The following is a 22,664-nucleotide window of genomic DNA, read 5'->3' as shown; positions in this document are numbered from 1 at the left end:
TTCCAGGCAACTAGAGTGAGGATCTTATACCCACACCCACAGTGACACACCCATTCCAACCAGGTCACACCTATTCCAACAAGGCCACACCTTCAAATGGTGCCACTCCCTTGTCCAAGGATATACAAACCATCACAGAGGTCTTCTAAGCTCAGGTTGTGCCCAGTGTGGAATCCAGCCTTCATTTGCTGCCTGCAGCTCAAGATATAGAACTCTCAGCTTTTCTATCACCAAGTGTGTCTGCACCCTTTCCATGCTTCTTGCCATGATGATAATGGCACCTCTGAAACTGTAAGTCAGACCTAATTAAATGTTTTCCTTTATAAGGGTTGCCTTCGTCGTGGTGTTTCTTCACAGTTGCTCTTTTCATTAATAAAAGAAGAAATATCTGGCCCCAATCATGACTCACATGCTCCTACTGATCAAGTTAGGATGATGCTCCAGAATGACTGGCTTAGCTCAGGGCTCTACAGCTCCAAATCTGCTATGCCCCCTTTTAGTCTGCAACATTTTTTTTTTAAAGCAATTGCATCGCCTCTTATTTCTGAATGTGTTTTTCAACTTGGTGCATACCAAACATAAAGAAAATATGAATTTGGGAAAATATGTATATACCATCGGGATCACAGGAATATCCTGTGATCTATATTTCTTTGATCATTTTTGCTTAATAATTGTATGTTTTAGTGCCTGAGATTTATTTTCCTGCATTTGTTTATCAATGTTTGGATATTTAATGTATGATTTCTCCTTTACCTATTATAACCCAAATTTGCAAACTAATTCTTACATGTGGTCCTCATTGGTACTATGTATGCCTCTGGGACCAGAGGATGGAATGTAATGAGCATAATAAAAATGCCTTTTAGGCATGTAAAATAGTTGTACACCCAAGGCTGCACCCAATAATTAGAACCTAGTGACATAATTTACTCAAAACAAGCAGGCACAGTGCTAGAACCCCATGATACTCTCTGGACCAAGAGGAATGCTCTGCTCTGCATAGCTGGAAAGACGCCACTTTGATCTGCAGCCAGATCAGAACAGAGTGATTTTTCTGTTTTTTACTTACAACAGTTTAAGCTTCAAGAGGATTTTTTTTTGTAACTTTACATTTTGTCCCAGAATATTATCTATTAAGTTGCACTTGGTCAATGTTAGAAAAAATTCTCATTATTATGTATTGACTTAAGAATATTAGTGTAAAGTCACCCCTTCTATAGCATGTGATAATGATAAAGCGGGGTTGTTTAAAACTTTTCTTCTAATAATAGAAGAGTCTAGACTGTGGCAAAGTCTCCTTAATTGGCTTTCAGTTACCTGTTACCTTGAGACACTAAGTTCCATTTCTTACATGATTTTAGGTGTCCCACTGGTGCTATGTAAGTGGCCTTTCCCTTTCTTGGCATAATTCTTACCTTCTCCAAGGGTAACTGACTTACTCATTTCTCTTCTTTTTCTACTTACAGTGACAAAAATATATTACATTCTATGAATATACTTATTAGATAAGGAAAGTGGGTTGGAGTGCACTGCCTGGTCAGTGTATGTGAGGATCAACCCCTAAGTACTGGAAGATGAAAAAGAAAACAGCACATGCATTAACAGATCCTTGCTTTCAAGTCACAGAAACTTTACAGTGTCTTATTATAATCACACTCTTGTATTCAGACAACCATTTGTACATTTAATGTTTTTAAATATTATTATGAGCTCTAGAAAATATGCTTCCATGCACTAAAATTTACTGTTTCCCCCTGTATTTAAGCTGTCATAGCATAGCTAGTAGAAGCAGTGAAGATTAAGCTTTTATTCTTTCAGTACTGTCCACAGACATCTTTTCAGCAATGACGTCCTTCAGATACGAATTGTTATCTTCATGCTTTAAGACAGGTAAGTGATCGTGTACTTAAAATTCATACAGCATTCAATAAATGTTTATTAGAAACATGAAAAATAACATAGATTTAAAACTGAGTACTAGAAGTACATGTTTGGGTAGGTGATAGCAAAAATAGTAATATAGTAGTATAAAGTAGAAGTTTATAAATGTTAACAGGTTTTTTTTATCATGTACTTGTATCCATTTCTTATAATAGAAGATATCACTTGTTGGGACTTTGAATTGTGCTTACACGGGAATTCACATGTTTACTGCAGGTCCCTGACAAGTTGGTTTCTTGATGGCTGCACAGAGTGAAAGAGGTGGGACTTTTAGGATTCCTGGGCAAGACATGCAGGGGAGGAGAAGGGATCCTCCCATGAGAGGAGAGTAGGACAACCATGCTGTGAGAAGCAGGAGGATGAGACAGCAGAAAGAGAAGCGCAAAGGGAAAGTGGCCCCATGCTGGGCTGGAGGGCTGTCCAGAAGGAAACAGGGCAGCAAAGGGAAAACAGAGACTTACAAAGTGTTAACTGAGGAATATTGGAGGGGAGTTTGTGATAGCCAAGGGGAGGATTGGACGTGCCCAACCATTAAGCTAGTTAGGCTTATTAAAATATAAAGCTCTTGGGCACTGGAGAGATGGCTCAGCCGTTAAGAGCGCTGACTGCTCTTCTGAAGGTCGTGAGTTCAAATCCCAGCAACCACACGATGGCTCACAACCATACAGAATGACATCTGATGCCCTCTTCTGGGGTGTCTGAAGACAGCTACAGTGTACTTACATAATAAATAAATAAATCTTTAAAATATAAAGCTCTTGGGCAGGTGCAGTACACCTGCTGGGAGCACAGAGAGCTTAACAATCCACTCCTACAATCACTGGCCACAATGCATATTTACTCCACTGTGAAACAGTAGGCAAAATATCCCTAGCAAGATACCTCAATATCAAAGGGGAAAAATGGTTAAATAGGTCTATGTGAGACAGAGATAAAATTTTAATAAGGTCATGAAGAGGCAAAGCAATTATTATTTTCAAATATAATTCCTCAAAATAAAAAATGAAGAGGACACATTTATAACAATAGATATAGGCTGCAGCTGCTCTATTTCTCTAATGAGCAGTCTACCTATAATTAAGGGTCAGCAACAACTTGATTTGAAACTTCAACACAAGCCTAGTTATAAATAAATCCATATTTAATGAGGTCTTCTACTCTTTTTTTCTTTCTTATTCATTCACTCATTCATTTTTTTACTTATTCACTTTACATCCTGCTTACTGCCCCCTCCTGGTCACTCCCTCTCAAAATCTTTCCCTCCCTCCCCTTCTCAGAAAACATGGGCCTCAGCTTGGGTAATCTGCCCCCAACTTGGCCCATCAAGTCTCTGCAAGGCTAGGCACACATATCCCACACAGAGTCAATAACTTTGGGGGTAGCCCCCATCTTTCTGCTCCAGTTCTTTGGGGAGCCACATGAAAGACATCTTCTACTCTTAAAAGTTCTCTTATGTATTGATGTTCACGAAAGCTTACCTCCAGTGTTTTGGTGACTCCATGAAACTTCAGGGTGAGGAAATGACACTGTGAATGCTGGGAATTCTTTAGTAGTTCTAAAAAATAAATTAACTAATTAACAACACCAGACTTTTAAATGCAAAGAAAACAATTTTGGTTACATCATTCTAATTACTGTCTAACAAGTAAGGGTGGCAAGCTTAGAGAAAATGGTTCTATCTTCAAATGATGTTGGCATTAGAGTTTTGATATAAGTGGATGCCATGCAAGGAATTTCTCAGCTTTTTTTTCCTATTTTTGTATTTCATATCAAATATAAAGGGGGAGTAAAACTATTGAAAAAAAGAGAATTAAAACTAAATAAAGGTCATGTCTAATATGCAATTTTGACCCTCTACTTTGAGGTAATTAAAAACTGAATGAAAAAAAAATCAGCCAGCTATCTTATTTCTTCATAGTAACTTATTGCATAATTACAAAGGGTGTTTTTCCTGTTTAAAATAAAAGATCTACTTGCCTCAGGTGTTTTAACAATAGTTTTTAATGTACTAGGCATTGTTATTTAAATCCTATGCAAGAATAAAAAATAGAGCATTTTCTTCTGTCCAAAGGTGGTCAATAGCTGTTAGGTTGAAAATGTTGATTAAGCCCTTCAAACAGAATGATCATTTCTGGAAAGCTAACTGGAAAGAATGCCATACTTGAGAAGAATAAAATAACTGTGAACAAGATAAACCCACAGGTTTTGAACTGTATTGAGAGTATTAAGACACAGTCTGAATAAACAAAGGTCTCTTTTAAATATTAAAAATAGTTAAGATAAACAAGATCACAAACAAGATAAACATCTAATTTAGATGAGTAACTCAACAAATTATAAGCTATACAATAAAATATTATATCTTCAAAGCACTTTAATTGCATAAAATAATTTTGTGTACACTGTTTAAAACAAACCAAATAAACAGATACCATTTTATTTGTAAAACTTTAAAAAGTTATGCTAAAAAAAATCAATGATATAAGATAGTAACTATGATACATTGTTTATTTAAAATTTAAAAACATACCCATAAAACATCTATAAAAATTTAAAATATGCATATATGTGGATACAGTTTTATATACATATATGCCTGGGTAGGCAGGCTTTGATGTCTGATGCTCAGGCTCCAACTAATGCAGAAGAGACCCTTCTGGCTGCTTGTGGAAGACAGTCTTCTCCTGGTTGCCTTATATTCAAGATGAGGAACTCAATCTCTTTCAGCACTATGTTTGTCTGCATGCTACCATGCTTCCTGCCATGATGATAATGGACTAAACTTTTGAAATTGTAAGCCAGCCCCAATCAAATGTTGTCTTTTATATGAGTTTCCTTGGTCATGGTGTCCCTTCACAGCAATGGAAAGTCTAAAAGTGTAAGTCCCAGGAATCTACGAGGATGACCCTAGCTAAGACTCCTAGCAATATGGAATATTGAACCTGAACTGCCCATCTCCTGTAAACAGGCAAGACTTCTAATAGAGGAACTGAGACACCAACCCAGTTGTAAAATCTTCCACTTATAATATGTGCTGCTTGTAAGATGCACAGGGGTAAAGATGGAGCAGAAATTGAGGAAAGGCTAACCAATGACTGGTCCAGCTTGAGACCCATGCCATGAGAAGGAACCCACCCATGACTTGTTAATGATATTCTGCTATATCTCCAGATAGGAGCCTAGCACAAATGTCATCAGGGAGGCTTCATCCAGCAACTGATGGGAATAGATACAAAGACCCCACAGTCAAATATAAGGCAGAGCTTGGGAAATCCTGCAGAACAGGGAGAAGAAAGATTATAGGAGCCAACAGGGTCAAGGACACCAGAAGAAAACCTACAGAATCAACTAGCCTGGGCCCAGAGGGGCTCATTGAGACTGATCTGACAACTAGAAAGCATGCATGGGACTGACTTAGGCCCTCTGCACATAGGTAACAGTTGTATAGTTTGGTCTTCATGTGGGACTCCTAACAGGAGGAGCAAGGGCTGTCACTGACTCTTGCCTTTGGTACTCTTTCCCCATACTGGGCTTCATCTAGCCTCAACAGGAGAAGATGAGCCTAGTCCTACTGTAGTTTGACATGTCAACGCTGGTTGATAACCATGGGAGGCCTCCCCTTTCCTGAAGAGAAAGGGAAAAGGAGTGGATGTGGGGGTAGGAATAGGGAGAGAAGGACTGGGAGGAAAAGAGGGAGGGGAAACTGCAATCGGGATATAAAGTTAACTAATTAACTAAGTAAAAAGATAGGGGAACAATATAAACCACTTTTCTTTACCAGTACTTCCATCAAAAAAGCTAAAGCCATCAAGATCAAGGGAAAGGTATACACTGAGTTCCATAGAGACAGTGCTGGGCGAGTGAGAGCTAGAGAGGCACTGGGCAACTGTGTGCCTCACAGAGGAAAATCACCAAAACATAAATAAAGGAGAGCCTAAGAAGTTGAGAGAAAAAACCCCTCATATGCATCATTTGTTCAAAGCTGCCAGGAGGTGCACAGGAAGAAGTACCCGGATGCTTCCGTCAACTTCCTGACGTTCTGTACAAAGTGCTCAGAGAGGCAGAACACCATGTCTGCTAAAGAAAAGGGGAAATTTGAAGACATGGCAAAGGCTAACAAGGCTCGTTATGAAAGAGAATGAAAGCCTTTATCTCCACCAAAGAAGAGACCAAAAAGACGTTCAAGAATCCAATGCACTTAAAAGGCCTCCTTCGGCGTTCTTGTTCTGTTCTAAGTACCACCCAAAAATCAAAGACAAACATCCTGACTGGTCCATTGATGATGTTGCAAAACAACAACAACAACAACCACCATCCAAAAAAACCAAAAACCAAAACCAAAAACAAAAACAAAACTAGAAGAGAAGTGGAACAGTGCTGCTGCAGGTGAAAAGCAGCCCTATGAAAAGAAGGCTTGGATGAAATGTCCAACAGTAGGGAGAGGGAGCTTACAGAGCCCACCTCCAGCAGGAAGACAGGGCATCAAGTGAGGGAGGGGGTTGCCATCCCAGTCAAAACTCTGACCCATTATTTGTTCCTGTCTGAAAGAACTGCAGGGATGGAAATGGAGAAAAGTCTGAGAAAAAGAAGGTTCAGCCATAGGCCCAAAGTGGGATCCAGCTCAAGGGGAGGTCCCAAGGCCTGACACTATCACTGAGGCTATGGAGTGCTCACAAAAAGGTACCTAGCATGACTGCACTCCAAAAGACCCAACAAGGATCTGAAAGAGTCAGATGCAGATATTTGCACCAAACCAATGGACAGAAGCAGCTGAGCCCTGTGGCTGAATTAGGGAAAAGCTGGAAGAAGCTGAAGAGGAGGGCGACCTTGTAGGAGGACCAGCAGTCTCAATTAATCTGGACCCCTGAGGTCTCTCAAGCACTGGACCACCAAAGAGGCTGCATACACCAGTTGATATGAGGCTCCCAACACACATACAGCAGAGGACTGCCGGGTCTGTGTTCAATCAGAGATGATGCACCTAACCCTCAAGAGACTGGAGGCTCCAGGGAGTTTAGAGATCAGGTGGGGTTGGGGGTAGGGAGTGGAGACATCCTTGTGGAGATGGGGGGGTAGGTGGGGAGGTATGGGATGTGGAACAGTCAGTGGGTGGATGGGAGAGGGAATAAAATCTGGAGTGTAAATAAATAAATAAATAATAAAATAAAAGTTTATAGAAGAGGCAAAGGGGCAACCGAAGTAAAACTGCACAGTGAAAGGGAATAAGAAGAAAAGGAAAGAAGGCTACCAAGCTGAAGAAAAAATATAAAAAGGATATTGCTGCTTATAGAGCTAAAGGAAAACCTAATGCAGAGAAAAAGGGGGGTCACAAGGTGGAAAAGAGCAAGAAAAAAAGGGAAAAGGAAGAGAAGGATGATAAAGAGGACGAGGAAGAATAAGAAGATGAATATGTTGATAATGAATAAGTTGTTTCTAGAGCAGTTTTGTTCATAAAGTATTTAATCCCCCTGTACAAAACTCACTCTTTTTAAGGAAAAAAACTGAAATATAAAGCTCTGTGAGATTTCTTTTTAAACAGTACAGTGTCACTTCTTATACAGCTAACATACTATGAATGTGTCCTGGTGGTATTTTCTATAGCTCCTGACCTGCCTGGTGCAGTGTGGGAGCTGTAAGTTGACATGAGCATTCGTTTTGCTGCATTGCAGAGTTAATTAAATGTGGGGATGGTAGTTGTTTGGTGTTTGCCTGTTGATTTTCATCTTCAGTCTTCTCTGATACAGTTAATACAAAGATAATTGTTCTGTTGACTAAATAGCACTCTTTAATTGAAAAATAACTATAAAACTGTAGCTGTTTTGTTGCCATTCTAAATGTTTCTAAGTCAATATAGTTTTTTATTATAAAAAAGATCATGGGAAATGAGGGCAGTTTTCTGAAGCTTCTGGCTGCAGTGGGTAGTGGTTAATTCAGGGACACATCATTGAATTGTTAAAAATTGTTAAAAATGCGGGCAATAAGCAACTGCGAGAGCACAGCCATAGATGGGACATCTCTATCAACACCCCACCAAGGCTCAGGGATATCAAACAGTGACATGCTGTCCTCTAGATATGAAATGACTGTTGCACACATGAACCCACAGCATAGCTGGGTACCCTCATAAGACTTGCACAAGATGAAGACAATTTAAAATTCTAGCATGGAGGGAGGAGGGGCTACTGAGGTCGTAGCTCTATTTGGGGAGCTATAGGCAGTTGAAGGCTGCTGGGAGACAGTCACTTTTGTTTAGGAGTATGGCCACTGGAAGGTTGTACATGTCCCAGTTGTGACCTGAAACACATGAGCACAAGGGCAGCACTAATTGAACTTGATGGGTTAAAAGTTTTTAAATTATAAACAGAGGACATGAAGTTGGGAGGGAGATGTAGGACTGAGGGTGGGTATGATCAAGACACACTGTATACATACATAAATTTTTCATGGAATAAATATAAAACCTTGAGTTTTTTCATTGGTAACAATAATTATTAGTTGTTTTTCTTAAAATGGCCAGTTTACTTTATTCATTTAAAAAATACTTTTAATTATATGTATGCATTCATGTGCAAGTATGTACACATGAATGCTGATCCTACAAAGGCCAGAGACATCAGATCCCTTGGCCCATCTTCAGGGGAAGTCATGGACACCCAACACAGGTGCTGGGAACTAAATGCAGTTTCTCTGCCACAGTAGCATGCACTCTTAACCACTGAGACATAGAACTAACTGTGAATAACTAGTTTGTCAGTTTTTCTTTTGAGTTTTTTAAAGTGAGTTTTATGATGTTTACGACTAAAGCAACTACACTTGTACTTCACATTGCACAGAAGTGTTTAAGCCTACCGCAAGTTTCACCACACAGAACACTGAAAAGGTATACACATAAAAGTAGACATCTCATGAAAACCAGCAACTTTTCTATTTCATTAAACACATTCTTAAGTAAATTTAGCATCACGTCTTTTTTACAGTTAGCACACAGCACTAAAATCCCAAGATGACTACCAGTATTGTTTGGCACTGCTACTTTGGCTCCTGCTAAGACCCTTCAGCATGTTATTTACCACTGCTTAGAACTGTTGGTGCAAATGTAAAGCCCATGGAAAGGGGCAAATAATGCTAGTATTATTAAGAAAATAGCTTTCCCAGGCCAGCTAAAAGAACCTGAGGAACTGCCAGTGAGCCCACAAGCCATATTTTGAGAACCACTGTTTTGTTTTGTTTTAAAGAATTGAGAGAATATAAAGTTTTATTACTGCAACAACTTTACAAACTCTTCTTTTATGCTATGCTATAAACTCACTTTTAAAATAAGATTAGCAGACACAGAATCAACTTAGTTTAATATAATTCAAGTTATAATAAGAAATTAAATTTATCTTGAATACTTATAAAACCCCCTATTTACCCCACTAACATTCCAGAACATATAATTTTAAAAGTCTCATAAAGACAAAGATTCAGCTGTAAGAACAGTAACAAACTAGATACCCTATAATTAGTAAAGGCACAAGTCATTATACTTAACTGCAATAGAACTCGATTTCGTGCTGTTTTATCCCGAGGGTCCTAAGGGCAAGAAGAATAGGGTTACTTTGCTTGCTTGTTTGTTTGTTTGTTTTTTCAAACTAAGAAATCATTATCTAAAGAACAAAGCAAAAACATAATACTTCAGAGATTTCTTACAGTAGTGTTTCTTAGCCTTTTAATTTTTTATTTTTCAAGATTATAAAGTTATATCATACCCCCTTGTTTTTCCTCCCCCTTTTTAAAGTACAGTTTCATTAGTAGTTTATTACATAAAATTGTATGTATAGGGTCCAAAGGACTGTCTTAGACAATTAAAAAGCACATGTAATTAAATTTTAACAATAAGAACTTAGTACAGTCCTTAAAATCAAAGACTAGTTAAAACTGAATGTAGTTCTATCAAGAACTAGATATTAACTCTGTGTGCATAGTGTCACCTAAGGTTCTATGAAAATATAAAATATTTCAACGAATGTGACTATATCTGGGACAAACATCATTGGCTTCAAAACTTGACACTAAAGGAATTTCCTATCAACACATGTTCAGAGGCTTCGTCCAGTAAACACTATTATAATTCCATGCAGAGATGTTGAATCTTCAGGTGTATATGGTATAATTTGCTGTTGAGACAGTGGTACAAAGCATCTCTGATGCACAGTTGGGACACATTCTGACATCGGGATCTTTTAAACAGAGTTTCATCTACGTCACAGAGACCTTTCCTCCCCTGAAACCTTCACTTAACATCCCTTTGCTCTTTTAAATGTATCGTCTCTTCTCTTTTTCATTAATTGTTATGTACATGCAAGTGTGAACATGCATGCATGTGTGTGAATGTGTGTGTGTCTCTGTGTGTGTGTGTTGTGTTCCTAAGGACATAAATATAACCTGCTCAGTCTGTATAATGCCACCATTTGGTATTGAATAACCAACCAGTGTGCTCATTTCTAGGGAAGACTCTCTCCCCCACTCTCATCATTCCTCATTTGCCTGGCATTATTTGAATAGGGCTGGAGCCTTGTAAGCTTTTTTTTTTTTTAGTGTAAAATATAGATAAAATGTGCCATCTTAACCATTTTAAAGTGCATAGTTCTAGGGCACTGAGTAACTTACATCTTGTACAATAGTTATCACCAGGAATTTCCAGACCTTTCTCCTCTGAAACTCTGCACCCTTTAGACACAAATTCCTCATTTCCATTTACCCTCACCCATGGCAACCTACTTTCTGTCTCTATGAATTTGGCTTCTCTAGGAATGTCATGGAATAGGAACCACATGGTGTTTGTTATTTGTGACTAGCTTCTTTCACATAGAAAAAGGTTGACTCTTGTGTAGTATCTATCAGAATTCCTTTCTTACTTAAGACTGAACAGCTTCCACTGACTACATATCACATTTTACTTATCGACGCATCATTCTATTACTGAGCTGTGGCCTCTGCCTTCATTTTCATTCTTTCATTTTAAGACAGCTTCCCAATGTGGCTTTGAAGTCACTATAGCCCCAGCAGTCCTTGCACTTGCAATCTTCTAGTCTGAGCGTCCTGGGTATGAGTGGTTATAGGATTATGCCACCAGGCCTGGACAGTTTCTCATTTTCTAATGGCGTTAGTTTTGTTGCATTGCAAGAATTCATATTCTGGATACTGACCTCATACCACAAGATTTGCAAATATTTTTTCCTACTTCACGGACTACTGCCTTACTTTGTTAAAGTATCCTTTCATGTTCAACGTTTTTAATTTTCATTACATCTAACTTATCAATCTTTTTACTGAAAATCACTGTTAAATCCAATGTCATGATACCTTCCTTCCATTATTTTTTCTTCCAACTGTTACTCAGATTTTCCTTAACTTACTTCTATAAAATAAGTGGTTATCTGTGTGACTTTTCTCACCACTAAGATCAAATTCCTGACAGAAGTAATTTAAAGAAAGAAAGATTTACTTTGGTTCACAGTTTAGAAGATGTGGTGAGCTATGGCAGAAAAAGTCACAGTGGCTGGGGGCTGAGATGGCAGGAACTTGTGGCCCAGGTTGTTTACACTGAGACCTGGAAGAAGAGTGCCTGAAAGGAACCTTCTACCTCAGTGACTCACTTTTTAGTCTTCCCTTCCTAAAGAATTCCACAATTTCCTGAAATACTACCATCAGTTGGGGACCAAATATCCAAATGAGTGAGACTATAAGAGATATCCAAATGACAACATAAGGCAAAGAGAAAGGGAAATGAATTTTACTTCATGTGTCCCCCCTCTTCTCTGATCCATGGTGAGTCTGGGGAGTGATTCTTGTCAGATTCCGCGTCCTGATTATTCTCCTTGAGACGAAAAATTAGAGTTTTTCTGTACATTAAAAGATTGGTTCATTTTGCCAAATTCTCATACCATACCAGAAAAACTGAGGCTACTGTGTCCTAGTCAAAAAAGTTAAAATTCACTGATCTAATTTTTCAGTTTAAGATTTCACAGTATATTTGCTTTGACTGCCTTAAAAAGAACCTTGCCTTAAACATATTAACATCAAAAAAGTTATTTAGAAAAAATTCTTCTGCAGGGGTCCCCTGCCTATTTCTATGATCTACAGATATGGCTTTCTGAAAATAAAGCCACTACCCTTAATGTACAAACACTTCAGCAATCACACTAATACAATTTTATTTTTTCAAAAAACACATATTCACACATAAATCATGGTATATGAGAACTTCTCTATCTTTTCCAATTAATGTTCAATATATATATATGAGTAGTTTTGAATGTTAGGCCTCCACACAGTCTTGACAAAGAGTTTTCCTAATGGGCCTCACAGAGCCTAGATCAAGGCTCCTGTAACAATATTTCTGCATCCCCACAGAACAATTCATTCAAATGCTTATCTTGCCCAGTTCCCTTATCTTCATAAAAGGCCAGTAAGTTTTCCTATGGACAGCAACTATTCATGATCATTCCTACATGAAGTAAATATAAAGACAGCTAGTTGTTTCCTTTTATTCCCTCCACAAGTATTAATTACAATCAAGAGTTAAATCCGCAAAATACAATGGTGGATGGTATTATTCATTTGTCAGTTAACAAGCTAGAAGAGTACATTTCTATCAGTTTTTTCACAACATACTTCAATTGCTATCTGTCTCTTTCATATAGATGACTACACTCCTCATATTTTGACCATGCACTCGTGCATAGAGATGTCTTGTTTTATTTGTTGAAAGTAAAATGTAAGTAGTTCAGTTCATTGAATTAATTTGGAGGATCTAAAAAGAACCAAATCTGTTTTTGTATTATACTATGATAAGTCACTCTTTTCAGGTACATGATATATTACTGATGATTGCAAAGAAGCCAAGATAAACAAACAAACACAAAAATTCAAATAAACACCTTGGTTCTCCATGACAAATCAGACAGCTCACACAAAATGCCTTCACATGCACTAGAGTAGGTTACTTACAACAGAAATTCAGTGTTTTACTTAATAAATTATTGATATTTCCTTAACATATAATTCTCTCAGACTGAGGAACCTAAGGTTGGTTTATCTACATATGAGTCATATCAAACACAGACATGTTTCATGAATAAAAAGCATTTCTAAATATGCATATGACTGCCCATTAAAGGCGGTCACTCACACACAAACACACACACACATCTGTGGGAAGCCACATGTGCCGTTGCAGGGTGGCGTTGGCTACTGCTGGCCACCACGCATACATAGGCAGTAAAGTTTTTTTTGCCAAGATGAGGTTTTGAGAATTAACCAAAATTAACCAATCAGATGAGAGACAAGTTAACCAATCAGATGAGAGACAAGTTAACCAATCAGATGTAGACATGCAAATGAGGTGGTAAGCATAACCCATGCNAACCAATCCGGGTGTGAGACACGCCTCTCCTAGGCCTATATAAGCAGCACCAGTTCTGGGCTTGGGGTCTCTTGGCCTCTGCAATCAAGCTCTCCCAAGGATCCTGTTGCAGCGCCGTTCTTGCTGGCAAGCCAGGGCACACGCAAGACACATCCATCTATACATATCTATTAAATGCTGAAATGGTTACATGACATATATTTGTTATTATTTAAAAATAGCTTAACTACAACCCTTGGCAGTGGGCAAAGAAACACCTTGGTGGTATTACTCTTAGGTCAGTGGCAGAGCAGATGGCAGTCCTTTATTCATCCTAGCTTGATGCCTGGCTTGGTAGCCAAAACTGTCTTATGCCTAGGATTTGATAAAAATCAAATCAAATCAGATCAAATCCAGGCAACATGGATGAGGAAGGCAGATAAAGGCCTGTGGATCACTATGCCACGCACAGACCTACCCTCCAGTGCACAGCACAGGTGGGACATAGATACCTGCTTGCTTCCATGTCACTCAGCATAGATAGAGGATGTCATTCAAGGGCCCACCAGCAGCAGGAGGCATCACAATGTGCAAGTATGTGACAGTTAGATGGAAGAGAAAGAGAAGAGGAGCAGTTAGAATATTATGAAGAGAGATGGAATTGGAGAGTTGAAGGTGGAGAAGAGTAGCCTGTAGTGAGTGTCAAGCCGTGCCAGCAGGGGCCATGGTGAGGTCCCAGCCCAAATTGCCCTAGGGGCCATGTCTGAGCCCATAGCTCATATTGGCACTATAGAACATGGGAATGTTCCTGATGGGGCAGCCACCATATATGTCTAGGGGTTGTGAATAACTGGCCCTGCCCCTCACTGGATGCAGCAGTCTGGAAAGCTGGTCCCATTTCTACCAGCAGCAGGACTAGGGAGACTGGGCCATGAACCTTGTCCAGGCAGCACAGTGGAGCTGTCCCTGGTGGCTGCAATATGGGTAAACTGGCCCAAAGGTGGTGAGTGTGAGAGTTGACCAAGCCATTCCTCTGCTGGAGAATGGCATGGGCATAGAGGTGATGCCCCCTACAACACCGCAGGCAGTTAAGAAAGCTGCCCACAGGGTCATGAGAACAAAAAAGCTATTCCTATCCATCACCAGCTACAGCACTTGGGAGAGCAGGTCCTGCACCTTACCTAGACAGAATAGCAGAACTGACCCTAGTAGCAGGGGCGAGAGTGTGGGAAAGTTGGCCCTACAACTCCTCTGGTGGAAGGTGGCACAGGTGTGAGGGTGATCCCCCATCTTCACCACCTGCAGCAAGCAGTCTGGTGAACTGGCTCTGGGATCACGAGAGTAGATGGCCTGGCCCTGACTCTCACCATTGCAACACTGAACATTGGGCCCTGGACCTCTAATGGGCAACACAGTAGAGCTGGCCCTGGTAGAGGGGGGTGCAGGTAAACAGGCCCTAAGGGCAAGGGCACTGAAAAGCTAACCCACTATTCCTCTGCAGTGAGTGGTGTGGGTTCTGGGATGATGCCTCCCTTAGCAATCCTCACCACTGGGGCAGTCAGAAGAACTGGCCTCAAGAGTCATGAGAGTAGAAAAGTTAGACTGCCCCTCACCAGTTCCAGCACTCAGGAGAGAGTGCCCTCACCTTGCTTGGGCAGCACAGTAGGGCTGACACTGGTCGAGAGTCCAGGAGAGCTGACCCCATCACTTCTCTGACTTGAGGTGGCATAAGTAATACTCTCACCCCCTTGCTCCTTACCCCCCGCCCTGAGGTAGTGAGAGCAAGTGGGCTGACCCTGCCTCTTCACTGGCTATAGCACTCAGGAGAGCAGGTCCTGCATCTTATCTGGGTAGCACAGTAGAATTGGCCCTGGTGGAGCAGGCACAGGCTAGCAGGTCCTGAGGGTGACATCAAGCGAGCTGGCCAAGATGCTCATCTGGCATGAGGTGGTGCGTGGATGCAGGAGTGATGCACTTCCCCTTCCCCCTCACCACTTTCAGTAGCCAAGAGAGCTAGCTCTGGGTCACAAGAGCAGAAGACCTAGTTCTGTCCCTCACTAGCTATAGCACATGGGACAGCAGGCCCTGCACCTTGCCTGGGAACACAGTTAGGCTGTTCCTGATGGCAAAGGCCTCTATGAGCCAGCCCTGAGGGTATAAGAGCAGGAAAGCTGGCCCAGCCCCTCACAGGCTGCAGCACTTGGGAGAATGGACCCTGCACTTTAACTGGACAGCACAGTGGAGCTGGCTCAGGAGGCATGGGTGCAGGTGAGCCAGCCCTGAGGACATGAGAGCAAGAGCTGAATCTGCCTCCTGCTGATGGTGGCATTGGATAGCCTAGCCAGAGTACTGCTGGAGAGCTCACCTTGGGAGAGCCAGACAAGCTCAGTCACCAACCAGGCCCAGATCCACAGCTCTCAATTGGTCCACCCCAAAATCTATATCATCTGGGAATGGTTGGAACACATGAAAGGGCCAGTCCTGCTGTTCCAAAGCTGCAGGATCTCCATGACACTGGGCAACAGCAAGTAACTGGAAGGAATCTGGATAGGATCCAGTATTGATGATGTCACAGAAGCCAGAGGTTTTGAACTGACTCCCTGAAGAGACCAAGACTCCCTGAAATGAACATTTGCAAGTGAAGATGTGCAGACAGAGGATGTACTGTGGGACAGACTGTGACACACTACAGCTTTCACGTTGGGCTGTTTTGTAAGATTTACTTGGTTGCTGATGCTGGTGTAGTTTGTGTGTGTTCTATTTGGGGAGAGGATCCAAGGGTGACAGGTGGATATGAGGGGACAGGAAGAGGATCCAAGGGTGACAGGTGGATATGAGGGGACAGGAAGAGGAGTAGGACTAGGGTGAATGAAGTGGAACTGAGAATCAATAAAAAGTTTAAAAAACAAAAACAAAACAAAAAACTGAAAGCCAACATCAACATGAAGTGACTGAATTTGAAATGTCTTGGCTCAAGTTATTTCAGGTCCCAAAACCCTATTTAACTCCCATTCCTTTTCAGAAATATTTCTATACCACCACAAGTTCTTAGCAGCAAGGTCAATTCCAGGACTGTGAGAATTAAATTAGGATGAGCTCCAGAGTCAGGAAAGGGACATCAAGAGTATTAGTGATCCTGTTGGTGGAGTCTAAGTTCATCCAGCTCCTGAGCATTGAAAAACTCACCTTGTGTCCAGCTCCCCTCTACCCCAGAGACATCTTTACCCTCAGGAGTTCTGACACCACCAAGCTCACAGGTGAATTTCCTCCCACCCCAATACATGGCCTAACTGGGATCCCCTGGGACCTAGAGGATCCTCCTGCCCTGCCTGAGACACACATTCCTTCCAGTTCACAACTGTGCCTGGGAGCAGATTATGTGCTCCAGCACCCATTCACCCATACCCAGAGTCAGCTTCACACCCACAGTCAGCTTGACTCCCAGGAGGTCTGCCACAGCCAGGCTCACAGATCAAGTGCTCCAGACGCCTTTCCACACCAAGAGACAGCCTGACCCAAGAAGGCCCAACATGACCAGGCTCATAGGAGGGACAGGGCCCAGTCAGAGACAACAAGGCCAGTTAGCCAGAGATAACCAGATGCAAGCCTAAGAACATAGGAACAGAAACCAATAACACTTGGCAATGTCAGAACACAGTTTTCTCACTACAGCAGACCCTGAATACCCTAACACACCTAAAAAGCAAGATTCTCACCTAAAATCCCATCTCATGAAGATGATAGAGGACTTTAAGGAGGAAGTAAATAACTCCCTTAAACAATACCAGAGAACACTGCATTCAGAGAATTGACACTGCAGTCAGAGAAAATACAAAGTACAAAAAATTCCTAGCCCAAAACATCCAGGAAATTCAGGACACAATGAAAAGACCAAACCTAAAAATAATACATATAGAAGAGAATGAAGATTCCCAATTCAAAGGGTCAGTAAACATCGTCAACAAAAATCATAGAAGAAAACTTCCCTAACCTAAAAAAAGAGATGCCCATAAACGTGCAAAAGCCTACAGAACGATAAATAGATTGGACCACAAAAGAAATTCCAAATGCACAGAACAAAGAAAATATTAAAAGCAGTAAGTGAAAATGTCAAGTAACATATAAAGGCAGACCTATCAGAATTACACCAGACTTCTCACAGAGACTATAAAAGCCAAAAGATCTTGGGCAAATGTCATATAGTCCCTAGGAGGACATAAATGCTACCCCAGGCTACTATACCCAACAAAACTCTCAAGTACCATAGATGGAGACATAAAGACATTCTATGACAAAACCAAATTTAAACAATAGCTTTCCACTAAACCAGCCCTACAGAGGATAACAGAAAGAAAACTCCAATACAAGGAGGAAAACTACACCCAAGAAAAAACAAGAAATTAATCTCCTCACCACAAATCCAAAAGAAGAGAACAACACAAACATAATCCCATCTCTAACAACAAAAATAACAGAAAGCAACAATCATTGGTCTTCATTGGTCTTTAATATCTCTCAACATCAGTGGACTCAATTCTCCAATAAAAAAAGTCATAGGCTAATAAGACTGGACCCAGCATTTTGCTGCATACAGGAAACACACCTCAGTAACAAAGACAGACACTACTTCAGAGTAAAAGGCTAGAAAAAATTTTTCCAAGTAAATAGTCCTAAGAAAAAAGTTGGAGTAGCAGTTCTAATATCCAATAAAATAGACTTCAAACAAAAGATATCAATAAAGATAGGGAAGGACACTTCATCATCAAAGGAAAAACCTAGCAAGATGAACTCACAATTCTGAACACCTGTGCTTCAAATGCAAGGGCACTCACATTTGTAAAAGAAACGTTACTAAAGCACACATTGAACCTCACACAGTAATAGTGGGAGACTTCAACCCCCCACTCTCACCAATGAACAGAACATGGAAACAGAAACTACACAGAGACTCAATGAAACTTACAGAAGTTATAAACCAAATAGATTTAATAGATACCTACAAAATATTTCACCCTAAAACAAAAGAATTCTTCTCAGAATGTCATGGTACCTTCTCCAAAACTGACCATATAACTGGTCACAAAACAGGCCTCAACAGATAGAAGATTGAATCAATCCCATGCATTCTATCAGATTGCCATGAACTAAAGCTGTCCTTAATAAAAATAAAAACAACAGAAAGCCCAAATATTCATGGAAGCGGAACAACTCTCTACTCAATGATAGCTTGGTCAGGGAAGAAAAAAGAAAGGAAGGAAGGAAGGAAGGGAGGGAGGGAGGAATTAAAGATTTTTCTAGAATTTAACGAAAATGAAGGCACAGCATACCTAAATTTATGGGACACAATGAAAGATGTGCTAAGAGAAAAACTCATAGCTGAGTGTCTTCAAAAAGAAATTGGAGAGATCCTATGCTAGCAACTTAACAGCACATCTGAAAGCTATAAAACAAAGAGACTCAGCTGAAATTCACCAAGTAGAAACAAAGAGAACTATACAAAGAATCAACAAAACAGGGAGCTGCTTCTTTGAGAAAATCAACAAGATAGATAAACCCTTAGTCAAACTAACTAAAGGGCACAGAGACAGTATCCAAATTAACAAAATAAGAAATGAAAAGGGAGACATAACAACAGAAACTGAGGAAATTTTTTAAAAAAATCATCAGATCCTACTACAAAAGCCTATACCCAACAAAACTAGAAAATTTAGATGAAATGGATGATTTTCTAATCAGATACCAGGTACCAAAGTTAAATCAGGACCAGATGAATCATATAAACAATTCCATAACCCCTAGGGAAATAGAAGCAGCCATTAAAAGTCTCCCAACCAAAAAAGCCCAAGGCCAGATGGTTTTAGTACAGAATTCTATCAGACCTTCAAAGAAGACCAATACTTCTCAAACTATTCCACAAAATAGAAAAAGAAGGAACACTACCTAATTCATTCAATGAAGCATCAGTTACACTGATACCTAAACCACACAAAGACCAACAAAGAAAGAGAACTTCAGACTAATTACCCTTATGAATATCAATGCAAAAATACCCAATAAAATTCTCACAAACCAAATCCAAGAACACATCAAAATGATCATTCACCATGATCAAGTTGATGCCATCCCAGGGATGCAGGGATAGTTCAATATATAGAAATCTATCAACATAATCCACTATATAAACAAACTCAAAGAAAAAAACCCACACAATCATCTCATTAGCCGCTGAAAAATGCCTTTGACAAAATACAACATCCCTTCATGTTAAAGGTCTTGGAAAGATTAGGAATTCAAGGCACACACCTAAACATAATAAAAGCAATATATAGCAAACCAATAGCCAACATTAAATTAAATGGAGAGAAACTTGAAGACAAGGCTGCCCACTTTCTCCCCATCTATTCAATATAGTACTCAAAATTCTAGACAAAGCAATTAGACTACAAAAGGAGATCAAAGGGAGACAAATTTCAGCAGAAGATTGCTTTATCTGGCATCAATGGGAAGGGAGGCACTTGGTCCTGTGGAGGCTTGTTGCCCCAGTTTAGGGAGATGATAGAGGGATGAGGTAGGAGTGGAGGAGTACCCTCTTAGAGGCAAAGGAGAGGGGGCACAGGCTGGGGTGGTTGAGGAGGGGAGACTGGGAATGAGAACAACATTTGAAAGGTATATAAATAAAATAACCCATTAATTAAAAAACTTTTTATTAAAAAAAAGAAAAAGGAAAAAAGAAAACTCACCCTGTATTTGGCATCCCAGCATTTTTACCTCAAAGTGACAGCTACTAGAAAGGAATCTTATCTGTCTACTGGAGCTTAAAAAGACTAGAGAAAGAAATAAAAAGAAAGAAAAAAGAGAAAAGAAAGAGGAGCAGGAAGAAAAAGAAAGGAAAAGGGTCATAACTGAAACAGAGAAGAATAGCTAGAATTGATTGCATAGCTACCATCTCATTTGATAGAAATCTTTTTAATTGTTACTAAGCTGAAGTCATAATTTCTTATTTTGGTACAGAATTTATTTTAATGCAAAATCAGGGTTCTCATTAGTATAAATTTCTTCTATTGATACGAAAAATTTAAAAGTACAGGGCTTAGACCTAGTCCTTCTGTAACTGTTCTTATAAACTGATTTGAGATGTTTAAGCCTGTGAGTTAAGGGCCAAATAGCAAATTCATGGCTCTGCGTTTACGGTTAGGATGATTTCAGATATTTTAATTAGAAATAGCTGAGGGTAATTGTGCACAACAGTTCAGATTACTTTACATAGATAGTTGGTTTTCAAAAACGTCAGAAAACCACAGAATGTGACATTTAATGTTATTTATTCACTTGTTGAGACAAATCTGCTCCTAACAGCTTCCCATTTGTGGATTCAAAGAAGCAGCTGAGCATCTATACCTCCAGGTGAGGCTGTACAATGTGACTAGGTGGTCACTGAGCAAAATTTGCCAATCTCTCCTGTAGACCTGTACTGTTCTTGAAAGGACACAATTTATAGGTTAGGACAGCTTAGTTCTGCTGAGACAAAATAGGCTAGTCCTTGGTAACTCATGTTTTTCAAAGGTCTGTTACATGATCCTGGGCCAGAAGGCTGAAGATAGATGCTCCAACTTTCTGACTTACTAGGGCTGTATATAGGTAGGCAACTGTCTCTACAATTTGTCTCAGTTCTGGAAGTTGTGTTAGGCTTTCTATAGTTTCAAATAATGTTGGTCATTCTCAGATTTCTGATGGAGTTGAAAGACTACTCATGGTCTCATAGCCAACCCAGGCTATTTGCATTCAGAGAACAGATTTGAGAGATTGGTTTTCAAATGGCATTCAATCTAAAGCCAGGACATAAGTCAGGTGTAGAATTATAAGCCTTTTAATTTAGGAGAGATGACAGTGTTCTGTTTTATTGACAAAAATGATGGACTGGGTGTTAGGTCTTTCTTGTACTTTATAAATTACAAAATGGTAATAGTTGTGCTCAATTAATATCTGAGATAAAAGTCTTTTAAGTGGACAGAAAGGGAGAAGTGTTGCGGATAGCCCTGGGGTTGCTTGTATTTTTATGCTAATTCCGTTGTCCTGGGAAGGGCTGCGAATGTGGAATGAGTCAAGTACTCAGGTGACTCCTTGTGAACCAATCCCCTAATGAATAATAGGAGCCAATCACTGGGCAAGTAAGCAAGACTTCTGGGTTGGATAGGGAAAGAGAGAAGGCAGGAGGGAGAGAGGGTCTTTTGGAAATGGGGATAGTGAAAGGGCAAGATGTAGCTGCTAGAGTTTCCCAATATCATGGTGGATCCATCAGGAATTTCCACCAGAGGAATCAGATTTAATAAAGCTTACAAGATTGGATTTTAGTTGTTGTGCCCAGAGATTGAGTTACCATTGTTTCTGAAGAAGAAAGAAAGAAAGAAAGAAAGAAAGAAAGAAAGAAAGAAAGAAAGAAAGAAAGGGGGGAGGAAGGAGGGGAGAAAAAGTAAAGGGGAAAAAATTCCTCTTGACCTCTGGCTTTGCTAATCCTTTTCCACTAAATGTCTATCAAGCAAGCCTTGGTTTATTCATGGGTTCCCTTCTACATTCCGTATGGCATTCAAGTTCATTGATTCTACCTCCATATGTGCATACAAGTGGAAGGGGGATGATACTGGAGAGATGGCTCAGCAGCAAAGAGTATCTGCTACTCTTGCAGAGGACCAATTCCATTTCCATCACCCACATGGTAGCTCACGACTGCCTATAACTCCAGTTCTGGCTTCTGTACATACATATGTACATACAATAAAAAAAAGTTTAAGTGAAAGAAGGAATCTATAGAAAGCTTCAATGTGGATTCACACTAGTCAATATTTAACTGTACTTCAGAGAGGAGGTTGTGGAAGAACTGTCGTGCTGGGAAGAACTGTAGGAAGGAATAACTGTTCTTTGTCAAGCAAGCATCTTTTACAAATGACTCAAAAAGGATTATGAGATTATTGAGAGCCAAAGTTATGTCTTAAGTTTTAATTACTGTGCTTACCAGATCCATAAAACAAAAACGCCTCTAGCCAGTAAGCTCCTTATCAAGGACAGATATTCCTGAGATGCTAGAGGCTATTGTCCACATTAGAAAACAAGCCAAATGTTTTCACATCCCTGAACAAGTTTGGTTGACCCAACCTCACCAAATGAGCTTGGTCACCTGTAGTCAGGAGTTACACAGGCAGGAAGCACATCTGGAGGCATGCTTGCCCCTGATTAGATGAACAGATAGCCTTGTGGGTTTGCCTTTATAAGCACTTGGTCAACATAGCTCATAACCATTTTCTGGGAACTCCTGAAATGCTCTTGGCCAAAGGCC

General features: G+C 40.1%; 1 protein-coding gene across 5 annotated transcripts in view; it reads right to left on the bottom strand.

Annotated features, from left to right (window-relative positions):
* The window catches only part of Ankrd31 (ankyrin repeat domain 31), a 140,001-nt gene that overhangs the window by 104,616 nt on the left and 12,721 nt on the right, over positions 1-22,664 (bottom strand). For all 5 annotated transcript variants that reach the window (XM_021180848.2, XM_021180849.2, XM_021180850.2 and 2 more), the window contains exons 4-5: positions 9,479-9,519; positions 3,423-3,499 (exon numbers count right to left, since the gene is read on the bottom strand). In XM_021180848.2, the coding sequence (XP_021036507.1) occupies positions 3,423-3,499; positions 9,479-9,519 (118 nt within the window). The remainder of the gene's footprint in view (positions 1-3,422; positions 3,500-9,478; positions 9,520-22,664) is intronic.

Source organism: Mus caroli, chromosome 13 (genome assembly GCF_900094665.2).
Source record: "Mus caroli chromosome 13, CAROLI_EIJ_v1.1, whole genome shotgun sequence".
NCBI classification, from domain to species: domain Eukaryota; kingdom Metazoa; phylum Chordata; class Mammalia; order Rodentia; family Muridae; genus Mus; species Mus caroli.
This window is presented reverse-complemented; position numbering and strand designations above follow the sequence as displayed.